At 41.7% G+C, this 19,175-nt stretch overlaps 1 protein-coding gene across 2 annotated transcripts in view; it reads right to left on the bottom strand.

Annotated features, from left to right (window-relative positions):
• ppme1 (protein phosphatase methylesterase 1) overlaps positions 1 to 19,175 on the bottom strand; it is a 78,139-nt gene that overhangs the window by 58,147 nt on the left and 817 nt on the right. Inside the window, exons 1-2 of one of the 2 annotated variants that reach the window (XM_063054454.1) lie at positions 10,192 to 10,330; positions 10,036 to 10,117 (exon numbers count right to left, since the gene is read on the bottom strand). In XM_063054454.1, the coding sequence (XP_062910524.1) occupies positions 10,036 to 10,076 (41 nt within the window). In that variant the 5' untranslated portion in view covers positions 10,077 to 10,117; positions 10,192 to 10,330. Of the gene's footprint in view, positions 1 to 10,035; positions 10,118 to 10,191; positions 10,331 to 19,175 lie in introns of those variants that run through there. The other variant, XM_063054452.1, reaches the window with a different exon arrangement.

The following is a 19,175-nucleotide window of genomic DNA, read 5'->3' as shown; positions in this document are numbered from 1 at the left end:
GTACCTGGACCTCTTGTATCTTACTTGGTTGCCAGAGCTGAACACTACTGATCAGTGGATTGTGGATCTCACGGCTCATCCAGGGCTTCTGGTTGGGGACGACTCTGAATGATTTTGTGGGGCCATAATTGTCTACCACTATTTTTTATAAAGTCCATGACAACCATGGTGTTTTATTCAGCTTCTCTGATGAATCCTTGAATACAGGCCCCGTCCACTGACTCGAAGCAATCCCATAGCCGCTCCTTTAACTCCCAAAACCACCTACTTGTTGTCCTCATCTCTGGAGCCTTGCTCTTTACCTTCTGCCTGTGTGCAAATAGGAGAAGGACAGCCAAGTGATCAGATTTCCGGAAGTGCGGTCTAGGCATGGAATAGTAGGCATTCCTAATCGTCGGATGGTAGTGGTCGAGTGTGTTGGGACCACTGGTGCTGCAGATTATATGCTGATGATAATTGGGCAGAGACTTATTCAGAAAAGCCTGACTGAAGTCCCAAACCATGATTTGAAATACATTGGGCTGGGCTGCTTTGGTGATGGGAGCATACAATATCTTACATGCCTGATTAATGACGGTTTTTGGCAGTATGTCAAGGATCACAGAGGACTCACTTGGTACCAGGGAAGTAGGTACAATTTTTGTTCATTACATATCTACACTAACTGAAAATGTTTTAATTTAATGTAATTTGTCAGAGGTTGGAGTACTGGTAGGGGGGAATGATGAGGAAAGAAAGGAGGAAAAGCTAATATATCAAAAACCTAAATATAGCCATTTCATATACTTTTCCCATTTACCATAACAACATGATTAACATCACTTGAAATTATACAGATTTGACAACGTATAAAACATAAAGCACCAAGGAAATAAAGGATAATACAAATGTATACAGAAGTCTGATGCTGCAACACACTAGCTTCCTTCAGTGGAGAAAACATTACACAATATAGCCAGTGGACTGTGAAGACCACAATGAAATCAAGTTATGAAAAACAATATGGGCAAAACATTAAAAAGACAGTATTATGGGGTAATCATGACTACTCACTTAACAAGGTAGTATAATGAAATAAATATCAACTAACAAGACAGCTTATTATATAAAAATTGTTTTTCACGGCATAATAATGGGAAAATGCTGGAATTTATCAGCATTTCAGCCAACATTGGCATTAGTGGGGGCTGTGCAGAGGGGTAGAGGGTTAACTAGTTAAATATTTTAGGTTAACAGTCTCACATAAGAATTCCTTAAGTTACATAGTTTTTAATTTTTCCATTCCAATTTTCTTGTTCTTGACACTAAGACATTATTTTCCTTCTCTGTGTTCCTTCCCACTCAGATTATTTTAATCTTTAACCTTTTCCAATTGCCCTTAAACTCTGTCACAAGATGCACTGAGTAATTCCAGCATCTGCAATATTTTGCTTTTGCATTGTTATTTGGCGTAAGGCTCGATGGGTCAGCATACAATTCATTCAATTCTACTGCTACCAACTGCCCAGAATTGTCTTTCTCCTGCTAACCATCAACACCCCATTCAAAGTTGATAGATTTACTATCTTTTGCAGGATTCATATTGCTAGCATAACATTTCCCTTGGCTTAGCTTGGAGAAGCTGACTAAAGAGCTGAATTATAAATTAAAACAACATTGTCTTTACTTGGATTGAGGCACACTGTTTGGAAGAGTACCTATAACCTTGATGGCATCATGACTGAACCCAGACCTCACCAGAAATACTACTGGGCGTCATTTCACCTAGCAAGCAGTTTATAGAAGGTGAACCAACACAGTGAGTTTGACTGCCTTTTTGAATAGAAAATACTTTGTACAATGAATTCCAAGTATTTAATCAAATATATTATCAGCATCAATCTAGGTGAAGGTCTCCACGAAATACAAGTCAAAGAAATAGTATTTTCCTACCAAATAATTTCAAGAAATATATACAACAGGAATTCTGCAGATGCTGGAAATTCAAGCAACACACATCAAAGTTGCTGGTGAACGCAGCAGGCCAGGCAGCATCTCTAGGAAGAGGTGCAGTCGACGTTTCAGGCCGAGACCCTTCATCAGCAGTCCTGACGAAGGGTCTCGGCCTGAAACGTCGACTGCACCTCTTCCTAGAGATGCTGCCTGGCCTGCTGCATTCACCAGCAACTTTGATGTGTGTTTCCAGAAATATATATCCATTTAAAACCAGCAACATCTCCATTCCCTCACCCCAAACAGATCCAATTGTTAAATTTCTCCTTTATAGCTAGATTTCGGAACAAAATTATTTAAAACACAATATAAGACCATGTGGGATGACAAAACGAGTGGGCGGTGGCCTTTGTTCCAATACTCAGCACTTGGTTTTGTGCTGTGAAATTACATATAATTTTGTGAAGAATACAGTTACAGATTCAGTAAGCACAAACATCCCATGCAGTCATCAACTTAAGTGGCAAAAAATCTGCAGTTATAAACAAATGTGCCTTAAAAGCAAACTTCAGTTTAAGTTAAATAGTAATAATGGTCAGAAAATGTCTAATGCTGCTAAGATTCTGTAATTATACTGCAGCAAGCCACACAATAGACAGAAAAATAAAACACATTAAGCAAACCATTGTAAATGTTAACTACCATAAACTTCTAATAATAAGCTATAGACTACTCAGAAAACTCACTCATTTGGTACTCGATTCACCAAGAAATGTTTGCTCCCTTTCAACATACCGCACCCCTGTTCCCACATTCCCTTCTGACCTGCTGTGGCACTTCTACTCACTGACTTGCCACAGTCTTGTTTCATGTACTCTCCCTTAATGGATTCACCAAAAATTTTTTTAAAAACTGCCTAACATCTAGATAAATGTTTTGGGTATAATTATTCAGAAATTCTCCAGGGCTGGCACCAAAGTCCCAAGTGTGCAAGATTATCGAAGTTTGATAGTAAGTCAACTGTATGCAGAGAACGGAATCAAATTAAGTGCAAGTTGGTCAATGCATAGAACCAACTCTCTAACATAAAACTTCCTTCTCATTGTTAGTCTCTTGAAAAAATGTGCATAATTTATACTGATGCTTTTTCTGGCGAATGCTGCTCTCCAATGCCATGTGCCTGATTTTCACTACACCTGTACATAGTTGTACAATAAACTTAACTCTGACTTTAAAATGAGGTTTTGAGGCATCATTAGTTCTTCTATGAAGAAAATTTTAAGTTTTCATTTCAAACCAGAAAACATCACCCCACACTCAAACAACAAGTCCTATCTTCTCATTTAATACCTCTACAATCGTAACTTCTCCCAAGAATTTCTTCAAAATATACAGCACATTTGTTTTTCCACTGAGTCTATGCTCTCAATTCCATTACGGACATTTCCAATGAATCATTCAATTGTTAGCCCCATTGCTTTTTCTCCTGATTTAAATTTTATTATTCTGTACTTTCATCCTAAAACTCTTTACAAAGATAGGGAAAATGCCATTTAATCCACGGAACATTGCAGCTAATTTGAAAATAGTAAGGCCCCACAAACAGAAAAGAAAATTGAAGTTATTTGCTTCAACTGATAAGGGGTAAATGTCATCCAGGACATTGGAAAAACTTCAAGTTCCTCTTCAAATCTACCTTTTTAAGTTTGCGGTAAATAAAATTCCTGCTATCTTCTGCATCATTGTTAATGGATGCAATTTATTATGCAAGATTTCAGATAATAAGTGCTTGAATCTCCATTTGGTTTCCAATATTTTAGAAGGTTATCAATGAAAAAAATCAATAAAATCAATGAAATACTATTCATGCTTGAAATACTGGGCAAGTCTGTTAGCGCCAGTGGATAAAAGGCATGCTGCATGGTTCCAGCATATTCTATTTTTATTCCTGTCAATAGAAACAATTTCCCCTTATTTGCCTTATCAAAATCCTCCATGACTTTGAGTACCTATATTAAATTTCCTCTTCATCTATTTAGTCTTTCCATGTAACTGAAGTCCATCACTTAACAAATATCCTCTGTACCCTCTTCAATTTGCTGACATGTTTCAGAAAACGTGATTAGAATTGGAATCACTTCTAATTTTATTCATGTTTTGAGAGAAAGAATGATTTAAATACTGAGCAGCAAAAGGGAGGATGACTACAGCTTGTGTGCCAAATGAGTTCTGACTGAATAATGTACCTCATGCGCTATGTTTTAAGCTGTCAGCTGGCGTTTTTGAATGCAGTGTTATCATTAGTATTCCAGCAAAGCATTGGATGGATGAAAATTGCATACTGCTTGAACTGTGAAAAACACCGAGTTCAATTATAATTTCATTATTCCATATCTGCACTTCTGCCTAAAACATTATTTTAATACAAGTGTAGAGAACTATTCTGTGCAGAACTAATACTAGGACCGGTGCCATTAAAACTAATATAAGGTACTACATTCCATGTATATCACAAGATCATAGTTCAACACAGTTTAGGTAGGCCTTTTCTGAAGTACAAAGGCTTCCAAAAAATGGAACAATAAGTGGTTCATCTCATTGCAGATCTTCCTTTTTATGGATAATATTAAACATAGGCTAAAGTAATCCCAAATTTAGAATCTGCTTTCCTGAACAGGACAGTGCAGTGCAGGCCCTGTCCCCAAGATATTGTGCTGACCTTTTAATCAACTCTAAATTCAATCTAACCAGAGCGTAAATCTCTTCTGCATCCTCTCTAAAGCTTTTATAATGAGACGACCAAAACGGAACACAATAGTCCAAGTTGGTTTAACCAGAGTTTATTTCAGAACTGCAGCCATTACTCTCTGGCTCTTGAACTCAAGTCCCTGACTAATAAAGGCTAACATACCATATGCCTTCTTAACCACCCCATCAACTTATGCAGCAACTCCTGGACACTAATAATCTAAAGTTCAAAGTAACTTCATTATCGAAGTACATATATGTGACCATATACAACCCTGAGATTCATTTTCTTGCAGGCATTCACAATAAATACAAAAAACATAATAAAATCAATGAAAGAACTGCATCCAACAGAATGGACAAACAACAAATATGCAAAAGATAACAAACTGTGCAAACATTAAAAAAAAGAAATAACACCAATAAATAGCAAGCAATAAATATTGAAAACATGAGATGAAGTGTCCTTGAAAGTTAGTCCACAGGTTGTGGGAACAGTTCACTGATGGGGTGAGGGAAGTTGAATGAAATTAGCCCCTCTGGTTCAAGAGTCATATGGTTAATAATTGCTCCTGAACGTGGTGGTGTGGATCCTGAGGCTCCTGTATCTTCTTCCTGATGGCAGAAGTGAGAAGAGAGCATAGCCTGGATAGTGGGAGCCCTTGATGAAAGCAGGAAAGCAGCGACACTGCTCTTTGTTGATGTACTCAATGTTGTGGAGGGCTCTACAAGTGATGGACAGGGCAGCATCCACTACTTTTTCACCCCTTTTCCATTCAAGGGCATTGTTGTTTCCATACCAGCCATGATGTAACCAGTCAATATACTCTCCACCACACATCTACAGAAATTGTCAAAGTTTTAGTTGTCATGCTAAATCTTTGCAAACATCTAGGAACGTGGAGGAGCTGTCGTGCTTTCTTCATTTATGTGCTCGCCCCAGGACAGATTCTCTGAAATGATAACACCAAAGAATTTAAAGTTGCTGACCCTCTCCACCTCTAATTCCCCGAATAAGTACTGGCTCGTGGACCTCTAGTTTCCTCCTCCAGAAGTTAAAAACCAGCTCATTGGTCTTGCTGATGTTTTGTGAGAGGTTGTTGCTGTGGCACCATTCAGCCAGATTTTCAATCTCCCTTCTATATGCTGATTCGCCGCAACCTTTGATTTAGCCAATGACAATGGTGTCATCAGCAAATTAGATATGGCATTGGAGCTGTGCTTAGCCTCACAGTCATAAGTATAAAGCCAGTAGAAAAGGGGGCTAAGCCTTGTGGTGTACCTGTGCTGATGGAAATTCTGGAGAAGATGTTGTTGCCAATCCAAACTGACTGGGGTCTGCAAGTGAGAAAATCAAGGGTCCAGCTGCACAAGGAGGTATTGAGGCCTAGGTCTCCGAGCTTTTAGTTATTAGTTGAGGGGATGACAGTATTGAATGCCCAGCTGTAGTCAATGAACAGCATCCTGATGTTGCATCTTCACCGTCCAGATGTTCCAGGGTTGAGTGAAGAGCCAGTGAAATGGCATCTGCTATGGACCTGTTGTAATGGTAGGCAAATTGGAACAGACCCACGTCACTTCTCAGGCAGGAATTGATACGTTTCAACACCAACCTCTCAAAGCAGTTCATAACAATGGATGCAAGTAGAAATGTATGATGGTCATTGAAGCAGGTTACCATGCTCTTCTTAGGCACCGGTATAATTGAAGCCTGCTTGAAAAGATGGGCTCAAACTGCCGAGGTCCTGCCATTAACCTTGTACTCTGCCTTCAAGTTCGATCTTCCAAAGTGTGTTACTTTTATATTTTTCTGGATTGAACACCATCTGCCACTACTTAGCCCAGCTCTGCATTCTAGCAATATTTCATTCTAGCCTGTGACAACCTTCTACACCAGTGGTCCCCAATCTTCGGGCCGCAGACCGATACTGGGCCCCGAAGCATGCAGGGGTGCAGCAGTAGCCGGAATGCACCCAGCACACCTTTAAGAAAAAAGCCAAAATAAACAAGTTAACTAATTAGGTGCCGCCCGGCACGTAAATGTCGGCCCAGATCTAATGCGAATTGCCTCTGATATGGGCTGACATTTACGTGCCGGGTGGCACCTAATTAATTAGCTTGTTTATTTCGGTTTTTTTCTTAAAGATGTGCTGGGTGTGTTCCGGCTACCGCTGCACCCCTGCATGCTTCACAGCCCGGAGGTTGGGGACCACTGTTCTACAACATCACCAACCTTTGTGTCATTCACAAAATTGTTAACCCACCCTTCCACTTCTTCATCCAAATCATTTATAATAAACAAATCACAAACAGCAGGGGTCAGATCCCTGTGGAACACCATTAATCACAGACATTGAGACAGAATATGCTCCATTGACTACCACCCTTTGTCTTCAGCAGCCAAGATAATTCAGAATCCACACAGCCAAGTTTCCAATGATCCCATGCCTCCTGACTTTTTGAATTAACCTATTGAAAATCTATATAAAATCCATATACACTATATCCACTGCTCCACCTTCAATTTGTTTTGTCAGTTCCTCAAAGAATTCAATCTTGCTTGTGAGGCCCTGGATATTTATTTGTCCTGATGTTTTTCAAAAGTTGCAACATTCTTTTTCTTAATGTCAACATTTTCCAGCATACTAGCCTGTTCTATGTAGTTCTCATATTCATCAAGGTCCCTCTCACTGTTGAATACTGACATAACGTATTTATTAAGGTCTTACTTTACCTCCTCCAAATCCAGGTGTGTTTCATCTTTTATCCCTGATCAGTCCTACCCTCACTCTAGTCATCCTCCTGTTCTTGAGGTATGTGTAGAACACCCTGTCTACTCATCAAGCCCTTCTTATGCTTCTTTCTAACTCCCCTAACTCCTTTCTTAAGCTCCTTCTGGGCTACCTTACAACTTTTAAGAGCCATGTCTGATCCATGGTTCCTAAACCTGTCTCCTTCTTCCTCTTAACTAATGTTCTACTTCTTCTGTCAACCATGGTTCCTTCATCCTACCATCCTTTCCCTGCCAAATTGGGACACATCTGTCTAGAACCCCATTCAAGTGCTCCCTAAACAATCTCTACATTTTCATTGTAGATTTCCCTGAGTACATCCATTCCCAATTTATGCTCCAGAGTTCATGCCTAATAACACAATTCCCCTTCCTCTAATTAAATACAGTCCAAGACTACAGTAAAGGTCAAGGAATCCTGCTCACTGTCTCTGAAAATGCTTACCCACTGAGAGATCTGTCACTTGACCAAGCTCATTGCCTAGTACTAGATCCAGTATGGCGAGCCTGTCCACATAGTGTCAGAAATCCTTCCTGGACACACTTAAAAATGCTCCACTTAAATGTTTTTTTTTGACACCAAGGAGGTGTCAGTCAATACTAGGTAAGTTGAAATCACCCATGACATCAAACCTGTAACTTTTGCACCTTTCCAAAATCTACCTCCTGATTTGCTTCTCGGTGTCTCTGCTGCTATTCGGGGTGTGAGGTCTACAGAATACTCCCAATACATTGATTTCTCTTTTCCTGTTTCTGACTTCCATCCACACTGGTTCAGTAGACACTCTCTCCACAATGTCCTCCATTTCTGCAGCTGTGATATTATCCCTGACTAGTAATCCCATTTCCCCCACCTCTTTTATCTATCTCCCTGTCTCTTTTGAAACATCTAAACTCCAGAACACCCAGCAGCAATTACTGCTCCTGAGACAGCCACGTCTCCAGAATGGCCACAAAGTTGTAGCTCCAAGTCTTGATGCAGGCTCTAAATTCATCACCCTTGTTCCTGATACTTACCACATCAAATGAAATACATTGCAACCCATCTATTAATGTCCTATCTGCTGCCCATCCTTCCTCAGTCTCTCTACACATTGCATTGCCTTTACACCAACTGCTCTATCATCTGACCTATCACTTTGACATCTTCCTGCCAACTTAGTTAAAACTCTTCCCAACAGCTCTAGCAAAGCTGTTGATAAGTACATCAGTTCCTCCTGAGTTCAGATGTAACCCATCTCTTTTGTCCAGATCATGCCTTCCTCAGAAGAGATCCCAATGATGCACAAATCTGAAATCTTGCCTCTTGTACCAATTCTTCAGCTACATATTCATCTGCCATTTTATCCCTATTTTTTGCCTCAGTGGTGCATGGCACAGCAACCACTACCCTTGTGATCCTGCTTTTTAGTTTCCTACCTTCTTCAGGACATTATACTTTTTTAAACCTACGTCAATGGTACTAAGTGTAATACAACTTCTAGCTACTCTCCCTCCCCCTTAAGAATGCTGTGGACCCGATCTGAGACGTTCCTGACCCTGGCATATGGGAGGCAAGATACCATCAGTCAGTCTCAGTCACGTCCACAGAACCACCTGTCTGCTCCCCTAACTACAGAATTCCTTATCCCTACCCAACCCCCTTCCCCATCAGAGCCAGAGACCTGGTCAACGTAATTTTCCCCTGGCACATTGTCCACCACAACAGTATCCAAAGTGTATGAATAGTACAATATAGATTCAAAACCAAACATTTTCCCACAAAATTCACATTCAAAAGATCCTGTATGAGAAATATCAAGGTAAAACTAATCTCATATGGGATAATCATTAAAAAGGTCTACCTTGTAACAAAGAAACAGTGTAAAATAGATATTTCAAATTGAGTAAATATAGTGCAATATAAAACTTGAAATGTTAGCGATGCCAGATGATGCAAATCCAAAAACAAGCTGTTTGTATAAGAAAAAGAGAAGCTTTTGCTTGAATGGAAGATCCTTTGAATTTGGCTCACGTGGGCTCCGCAGTTCAAAGTAGACAAATAAACACAGAGAAAGCACAATAAAATTTAATGGCTAGTGTACAAAGACTGGCCATATGGGAAAATCAAAGCAGAAGCAATTGTTCAGACGTAATCAGATTCCAAACATAACTGGGTAAGCCTTTCCTCGCTACTGTACAATCTCAAATCGCATGATTTGGAGTGGTTTATGTTTTCCACTTCCATTTAACAATTAAAAACATCATCATATGTTGTTTTAAAAAGAAAGCACGCATTAGTATGCTGGTAACACTGAGATGCATATCACAAATGAAGTCGAGAATCAATCGGTGACACTAACTTAAACGCACTGTCCTTTACACCCGCTTCTAAGGTGTGTTGAATTAAACTATATTAAAATTGTTGCTATTTGTTCGAAATTTTTGATTATCAAATCAATCAAGCTACAAAATTATTGTTTTCCTGTTTTAAAATCTCACTCACACTGAATGGGGAGGAAGTCTATCAGAAAACAAAATTAAAAATCACGGTCTCGATTTCAGAAGCTTATGTTGGCACTTACCCCATTCTCATTTTAGACCCCGTTTGAAGACCTGGCCGCATCGTTGGTCGCGGAGGCAATTTGCTCAAGAACAACTCTTTCTCTAAAGAAGACATGTTTTCAGATGCATGAAGCAAAAAACATAAGTTAATGATCGACCCGTTTATCGTGACTTACTAAGAAGTGACTGCTCCTCTTGTACATATAAACTACATAAGGTGCTAGAATGATAATTAGCATAAGATTTTAACTATGTATAGTTTAAATCCCTTCTATATTCCTGAAGATGGCCTACACTTCCGATAGGAAGACGGTTATAGTTTATTAGCTTCGATGTCGGGACTTGTAGTCCTTCCCGTCCTGTTCGTGAGCCTATGGACCTTACGTCATCACTGTAAACTACAATCCCCATGAAACCGTTCGTTGACTTACGTAATGGTTGGCGAGCATCGCCTAGGCTTTCTGGACAGTGTAGTTTTACAGTGTGTTCCGACGAGCCGTTGCTAACGTTACCAATTTAAATTTTTAGACACAAAAAGTAGAGACTCTAGGCCAGTGGTTCCCAAGCATTTTTGGATTACCGCCCCTTTGGCCTCTAGATCACATCCCCAGGGACCCCGCTCCTTTTCCGGCCATTGCATAAAACTATACAGAATTTTGACATAGGTGCACAGAGAAAGAAAATAGGAACTGCAAATTCAAAGCAGTGACAAATAATTGAGAAAATATTCAAATCTATTTAAAGCTACAAATAAACTTATTTAATTACAGTAAAACACTTTTCATCAACAATTTTAGCGTGTACATTAGTTTCCAACTATTCATTACTTCATTGCTTTTTCACCTTTCAATGAGACAGATGGGGTTAGTGTTCTGATAACAGATTCTCAACAGTCTCAGATCCCCATGTTTCATAATTTGGATTTTTTTGTTGCTTTTAAAGAAGATGGGTGACTGCACTAAAACTGTGCTCCACTAAGTATGACATTGGAAATATACTCACATTCTTTTTCTCTCTCCTTTTTCTCCCTCTGTCCCTCTCACTATACCCCTTGCCCATCCTCTGGGCTTTCCCCCCCCTCCCCCTTTTCTTTCTCCCTAGGACTCTTGTCCTATGATCCTCTCATATCTCTTTTGTCAATCAACTGTCCAGCTCTTGGCTCCATCCCTCCCCCTCCTGCCTTCTCCTATCATTTCAGATCTCCCCCTCCCACTTTCAAATCTCTTACTAGCTCTTCTTTGAATTAGTCCTGATGAAGGGTCTCAGCCTGAAACGTCGACTGTACCTCTTCCTAGAGATGCTGCCTGGCTTGCTGCGTTCACCAGCAACTTTTGTGTGTGTTGCAAAGAACACCTTGACTTCGTTCCACAATTAAGAGATTTCTTTTTGCAACCAAAAGTCTTGATATGATTTTTGACCCTCAGCTTCAGATCAATATCAGTTTTTCCTCGATCCTTATCATAAATGTTCAGAAATGGATTTATTACCCATTCTGGAATTTGGCAAGAGGAATTATGAAATCTCTCTGACCAGTCTTTACGCATCTTACCCAGGAGGGTGCCATATACGTGAAGGTCATCATCTGGTATTCTTTCCTTCTCTTCCAACTCAGAGGCTCAAAAATTGGAAAAAGGTCACGATGGCCATTGTTGCACTTAAATAGGGTTAATTTGGAGAGAAATGTGGAGACAATTGATTTGATTTTGATAGGATTCACATAATTTCCTTGCAATTGAAGATTGATTTCATTAAATTTGCGAATATTTCTGACAAATAAGCAATGTCGTGCACAATATTCTAGAGTTGATTACGGAATGAAGCATTCGCCTCTTCAATCAGTTTCAAAAAGCACATAAAATCACCTCAGGCAGTTTCCTTTTCAAAGTAATCTGACTTCTGTGTGCAACAAAATTGAAATAGAGGGAAGAAACTGATTTGGTAGATTGAGCTTATGCTGACTATCTACAAAAACATTACAATACTTCCCCCACAGCTCCACAATATTTCCTCCTCCCTTAAGTATCTTATCATTTCCCTTTTCCAATCAGTTATTGAATTTGCTTCTACCACACTTTCAAGTTTATTATCAATCAAATCACATGTTGCATAATGATAAAAGTGATCATAGTGTTGTAAAACTGCAGTGATTAGTTTTGACAAGCAGTTCAAGAACCTAATATTGGAAGGGAAGTAGCTGTTCTTGAACCTGGTGGTTTCAGACTTCAAAACTTCAGTACATCTTGCCTGACAGTAGCTGTGAAAATATGGTATTAGCAGGATGGTGAGGGTATCTGATGATGAATGTTGCCTTCTTGAGGAATTATCTCAAGAAATGTATGTCCGGTTTAAGATGGTGTTGGTGAAGCTCAGTGACTACTTTTGGTGGCAAACAAAGCTACTATCTAACTTATTAATCATACTTTTTCTGGTAAATGATTACCGCAATCAATAAACTGTAACTTCTCTTCCAGAGCTGAGCATTTGAACTGTCTGAATGACCCGGCATTTTTGCAGTGTGAATTGAAGCCTCAAAGATGCAGGACAGCTGCAGAATAGCATGTACGGGCTGAATCGAGGTGGCTTGACCTGGGCATGAGAGCATGGAATGAGTCAATGTTTGGCCATTGCTGGAACAAACTCGGAGGTGATTCAATGTGGCAGAACCCAGGCAAGGCGAGCGGAGACGAGACAGAGCCAAGGCGGTGGACCTGGGCCCGGAACCAAAAGTGAGGAAAAACATGAGGTTTGATCAATTTAAGCAGTGGACCGAATTGGAAAGGCCAGATACGGGCTAAATTGAAGCAGTGGGGGCCCAGGCCAAACAGCAAGGAATAATCCAAGATTTCGATGATTTAAGCACTGGGCCAGTTTGAAAAGGTCAGGGTATTGTGGCCAGAGGCGAGGGTCAAGCTGGTTCAGCTCACTGCTTCACAAGGTTTACTCATCTCTGTGCTGAACTGAGGCTCCTGAATCAGCAGCAGTAATAACTGGCTTCGTGGCTGTGCACCTCAACTTCGTGAACTTCAGTTCTGAATGCTATTTGCTTACTTTTATTGTTTATACAATTTGTTTTTTCCCTGCACATTGGATACTTAATGGTCTTTTTCTTAAATGGGCTCTGTTGGATTTCGCAAACACGAGGAATTCTGCAGATGCTGGAAATTCAAGCAACACACATCCAAGTTGCTGGTGAACACAGCAGGCCAGGCAGCATCTCTAGGAAGAGGTACAGTCGACGTTTCAGGCCGAGACCCTTCGTCAGGACTAACTGAAGAAAGAGCTAGTAAGAGATTTGAAAGTGGGAGGGGGAGGGGGAGATCCAAAATGATAGGAGAAGACAAGAGGGGGAGGGATGGAGCCAAGAGCTGGACAGGGGATTGGCAAAGGGGTATGAGAGGATCATGGGACAGGAGGCCCAGGGAGAAGGAAAAGTGGGGGGGGGGAGCCCAGAGGATGGGCAAGGGGTATAGTCAGAGGGACAGAGGGAGAAAAAGGAGAGTGAGAGAAAGAATGTGTGTATATAAATAACGGATGGGGTACGAGGGGGAGGTGGGGCATTAGCGGAAGTTAGAGAAGTCGATGTTCATGCCATCAGGTTGGAGGCTACCCAGACGGAATATGAGGTGTTGTTCCTCCAACCTGAGTGTGGCTTCATCTTTACAGTAGAAGAGGCTGTGGATAGACATGTCAGAATGGGAATGGGATGTAGAATTAAAATGTGTGGCCACTGGGAGATCCTGCTTTCTCTGGCGGACAGAGCGTAGGTGTTCAGCAAAGCGGTCTCCCAATCTGCGTCGGGTCTCGCCAATATATAAAAGGCCACATCGGGAGCACCGGACGCAGTATATCACCCCAGCCAACTCACAGGTGAAGTGTCGCCTCACCTGGAAGGACTGTCTGGGGCCCTGAATGGTGGTAAGGGAGGAAGTGTAAGGGCATGTGTAGCACTTGTTCCGTTTACAAGGATAAGTTCCAGGAGGGAGATCAGTGGGGAGGGATGGGGGGGATGAATGGACAAGGGAGTCGCGTAGGGAGCGATCCCTGCGGAAAGCAGAGAGAGGGGGGAGGGAAAGATGTGCTTAGTGGTGGGATCCCGTTGGAGCTGGCAGAAGTTACGGAGAATAATTTGTTGGACCCGGAGGCTGGTGGGATGGTAGGTGAGGACCAGGGGAACCCTATTCCTAGTGCGGTGGCGGGAGGTTGGAGTGAGAGCAGATGTGCGTGAAATGGGGAAGATGCGTTTGAGAGCAGAGTTGATGGTGGAGGAAAGGAAGCCCCTTTCTTTAAAAAAGGAGGATATCTCCCTCGTCCTGAAATGAAAAGCCTCATCCTGAGAGCAGATGCGGTGGAGATGGAGGAATTGCGAGAAGGGGATGGCATTTTTGCAAGAGACAGGGTGAAAAGAGGAATAGTCCAGATAGCCGTGAGAGTCAGTAGGCTTATAGTAGACATCAGTAGATAAGCTGTCTCCAGAGATAGAGACAGAAAGATCTAGAAAGGGGAGGGAGGTGTTGGAAATGGACCAAGTAAACTTGAGGGCAGGATGAAAGTTGGAGGTAAAGTTAATAAAGTCAACGAGCTCAGCATGCGTGCAGGAAGCAGCGCCAATGCAGTCGTCGATATAGCGAAGGAAAAGTGGGGGACAGATACCAGAATAGGTATGGAACATAGATTGTTCCACAAAGCCAACAAAAAGGCAGGCATAGCTCGGACCCATGTGGGTGCCCATAGCTACACCTTTAGTTTGGAGGAAGTGGGAGGAGCCAAAGGAGAAATTATTAAGAGTAAGGACTAATTCCGCTAGACGGAGCAGAGTGGTGGTAGAGGGGAACTGATTAGGTCTGGAATCCAAAAAGAAGCAGAGAGCTTTGAGGGCCCCTACCGCTTTATTTTCACCATGGCTGTCCAGTCCCTATATACCTCCATCCCCCATCAGGAAGGACTCAAATGGCAGAATGGCATGAAGTGAGTTTCTAAGGAACATTTCTAAGTTATACTACCAAGATTATGCTTGTATGGTTTTGATATTGATGCTGTCTGGTGAAACCATCAATGATTTGGATGAACCAAGTGTAATAAATCCAATGCATCAGTGTAGTTTTTGAGAAGGATAGAGATACTTTCTAGGGATAGACATGAAGGTAATTTGAATGGACAACAGCAAGGCATATAGAATATGATATGAAAATTGTGAGGCCATTCACTTTGGTAGTAAAACAAAACAATATTTTTTAAATATTGAGACTGAAGGATGTTCGTGTAGCTGAATTACTGGAAGTACTAAATTAAAAATGCCTTACTGGAACAGGATAGGGTTCCGGTGAGATTGTACCTGTAATATTGTGTGCTTGTCTGGTTTCCTCACATAAAGGAGTATGCAACAAAGGCTTGCCAGCTTGATTGCCGGTTGGGGTATCTGACCTATGAGTAGCGAGTAGACCATAAGACATGGGAGCAGAATTACGCCACTCAGCCCATCTAGTTTGCTCTGCTATTCCATCATAGATGATTTATTACCCCTCTCAACCCCGTTCTCGTGCCTTCTCCTCATAAGCTTTGACGCCCTGACCCTATTCAACCTCAAGACCCTATCAACCTCGGCCTTGAATATACTCAATGATTTGTCCTCCACAGCTGTCCATGGCAATGAATTCTGGATTCACTACCCTCTGGCTAAAGAAATTCCTTCCTATCTCTGTTCTAAATGGATGTCTGTCTATTCTGAGGCTGTGCCCTTTGGTCCTGGACTTATCCACTATAGAAAACACTCTCTCCACTTCTAGGCCTTTCAATATTCAATAGGTTTCAATCAGATCCTCTATCATTCTTCTAAACTCTTAGCGAGTACAGGCCCAGAGCCATCAAACACTGCTCATATGTTAACCCTTTCATTCACAGAATCATTCTCGTGAACCTCCCCTGGACCCACTCCAATGCCAGCACATCTTAGATAAGGGACCCAAAACTGCTCACAGTACTACAAGTGCAGTCTGACTAATACCTTATAAAGCCTCAGCATCACATGCTTCCTCTGGTAGGGCAAATATGATGGCAGAATATAGTATTAATGGTAAGACTTTTGGCAGTGTAGAGGCTCAGAGGGATTTTAGGGTCAGAGTCCATAGGACACTCAAAGCTGCTACGTAGGTTGACTCTATGGTTAAGAAGGCATACGGTACACTGGCCTTCATCAATCATGGGATTGAGTTTAAGAGCTGAGAGGTAATGTTACAGATATATAGGACCGTAGTCAGACTCCACTTGGAGTACTGTGGTCAATTCTGGTCGCCTCACTATAGGAAGGATGTGGAAACCATAGAAAGGGTGCAGAGGAGATTTACAAGGATGTTGCCTGGATTGGGGAGCATGCCTTATGAGAATAGGTTGAGTGAACTCTGCCTTTTCTCCTTGGAGCGACGGAGGATGAAAGGTTACTTGATAGAGGTGTATAAGATGATGAGAGGCATTGATTGTGTGGATAGTCAGAGGCTTTTCCCCAGGGCTGAAATGGCTAGCACGAGAGGGCATAGTGTTAAGGTGCTTGGAAGTAGGTACAGAGGAGATGTCAGGTTGTTATTTTACGCAGAGATTGGAATGTGTGGGTTTTCCCTAGGTTTTCCTGTTTTGTTCCACGGTCCAAAGACATACCAGGTAGGCTAAATGGTCATTGTAAATTGTCCTGTGATTAGATTAGGGTTATTTGGGTTTGTTGGGGGCAGCAGGGACAGTGTGGCTCGAAGGGCAGGAAGGGCATACTCCACACTGTATCGCTAAATAAATTTAGGGAATCCTACACAAGGACTCACAAGTCCTTCTGCATGTCTGATTTTTGAATTTTCTCCTCATTTACAAAATTGTGTTCGCCTTTATTCCTTATACCAAAGTGCATGACCATACATTTCCCTACTCTATATTCCATGTGCTACTTCTTTGCCCATTCACCTAATCAGTCCAAGTCCCTCTGCAGACTCCATGCTTGCTCAACACTACTTGCCCCTCCACCTATCTTTGTGATATCTGCAAACTTGACTGGAAAGCCATCAGTTCTGTCATCCAAGCAACACACACAAAATGCTGGAGGAACTCAGCAGGTCAGGCAGATCTACGGAAAAAGAGTAAACGGTCGATGAGACCCTTCATCAGGACAGGACATCCAAACTGTTGACATATAATGTGAAAAGAAGCGATCCCAATACCGACCCCTACAAAACACCACTAGTCAACAGCAGCTAAGCAGAAAAGGCGCCCCTTATTCCCACCCTTTGCCTCCTGCCAGTCAGCCAATCTCCTATCCATGTTAGTATCTTTCCTGTAATACCATGGACTCTTATTTGATTAAGCAAATTCATGTGTAGCACCTTGTCAAAAGCCTTCTGAAAATTCAAATAAACAACATCCATGACTCTCCTTTGTCAATCCTGCCTGTTATTTCCTCAAAATATTCCAAAAGATTTGTCAGACAGGATTAGACAGATAGAACCTATATTCTTCTGAAAGTAAAACAGAGAATAGTACAGCATAGTATAGGCCCTTCGGCCCACAATGTTGTGCTGACCCTTAAACCCTGCCTCCCATATAACCCCCCACATTAAATTCCTACATATACCAGTCTAGTAGTCTCTTACATTTCACTAGTATATCTGCCTCCACCACTGACTCAGGCAGTGCATTCCACGCTCCAACCACTCACTGAGTAAAAAAACCTTCCTCTAATATCCCCCTGAACTTCCCACCCCTTACCTTAAAGCCATGTCCTCTTGTACTGAGCAGTGGTGCCCTGGGGAAGGGGCGCTGGCTGTCCACTCTATCTATTCCTCTTAACATCTTGTATACCTCTGTCATGTCTCCTCTTATCCTCCTTTTCTCCAAAGAGTAAAGCCCTAGTTCCCTTAATCTCTGATTATAATGTATACTCTCTAAACCAGGCAGCATCCTGGTAAATCTCCTCTGTACCCTTTTCAATGCTTCCACATCCTTCCTATAGTGAGGCGACCAGAACTGGACACAGTACTCCAAGTGTGGCCTAACCAGAGTTTTATAGAGCTGCATCATTACCTCGTGACTCTTAAACTCTATCCTTCAACTTATGAAAGCTAACACCCCATAAGCTTTCTTAACTACCCTATCTACCTGTGAGGCAACTTTCAGGGATCTGTGGACATTTACTCCCAGATCCCTCTGCTCCTCCACACTACCAAGTATCCTGCCATTTACTTTGTACTCTGCCTTGGAGTTTGTCCTTCCAAAGTGTACCACCTCACACTTCTCCGGGTTGAACTCCATCTGCCACTTCTCAGCCCACTTCTGCATCCTATCAATGTCTCTCTGCAATCTTCGACAATCCTCTACACTATCCACAACAGCACCAACCTTTGTGTCGTGTGCAAACTTGCCAACCCACCCTCCTACCCCCACATCCAGGTCCTTAATAAAACTCACGAAAAGTAGAGGTCCCAGAACCGATCCTTGTGGGACAGCACTAGTCACAACCCTTCAATCCGAATGTACTCTCTCCACCACAACCCTCTGCTTTCTGCAGACAAGCCAATTCTGAATCCCCCTGGCCAAACTTCCCTGGATCCCATGCCTTCTGACTTTCTGAATAAGCCTACCGTGTGGAACCTTGTCAAATGCCTAATGTAATTGAAACATACAGAATTCTTAAGGAGACAGTTGCTGAAATCTGGAGCAACAAACAAAATGCCCAAGGATCTCAGTGGGCCAGGCAGCATCTATGGTGGGAAATGGACAGTTGACATTTTGGATCAAGACCCTCTTTCAGACACTGGAAGGAAGATACAGGATTGGGATATATAAAGCTAGCTGTCACAATCACAAATTATGAGAATGGCCATTCAAATCTGGAGTGAGAAGTAATTTCTTCATTAGAGGGCAGTGAACTTCCCGAATTCTGTAACTAACAGTGAAGTTGCATATTCAAGACAAAGCTCACAGACCTTTCGATATTAGGTGAGTATACTGAAATAGATTTGGGACAGTAAAATGATGCTGAGGTAAAAAAAAATAGCCACAACCTTATTGAACCCTACAGCAGGAACAAGGAATTGATGGGCCTGCAGATGCTTGTGTTTCTTATATATTCTCATTTACTCTGGCTGTAATAACTCAGCCACCCTATTGTTTGAATTTAAGATTATCT

Source organism: Mobula hypostoma, chromosome 7 (assembly GCF_963921235.1).
Source record: "Mobula hypostoma chromosome 7, sMobHyp1.1, whole genome shotgun sequence".
NCBI classification, from domain to species: domain Eukaryota; kingdom Metazoa; phylum Chordata; class Chondrichthyes; order Myliobatiformes; family Myliobatidae; genus Mobula; species Mobula hypostoma.
Note: the sequence above shows the minus strand (reverse complement) of the source record. Positions and strands in the feature narration are given on the sequence as shown.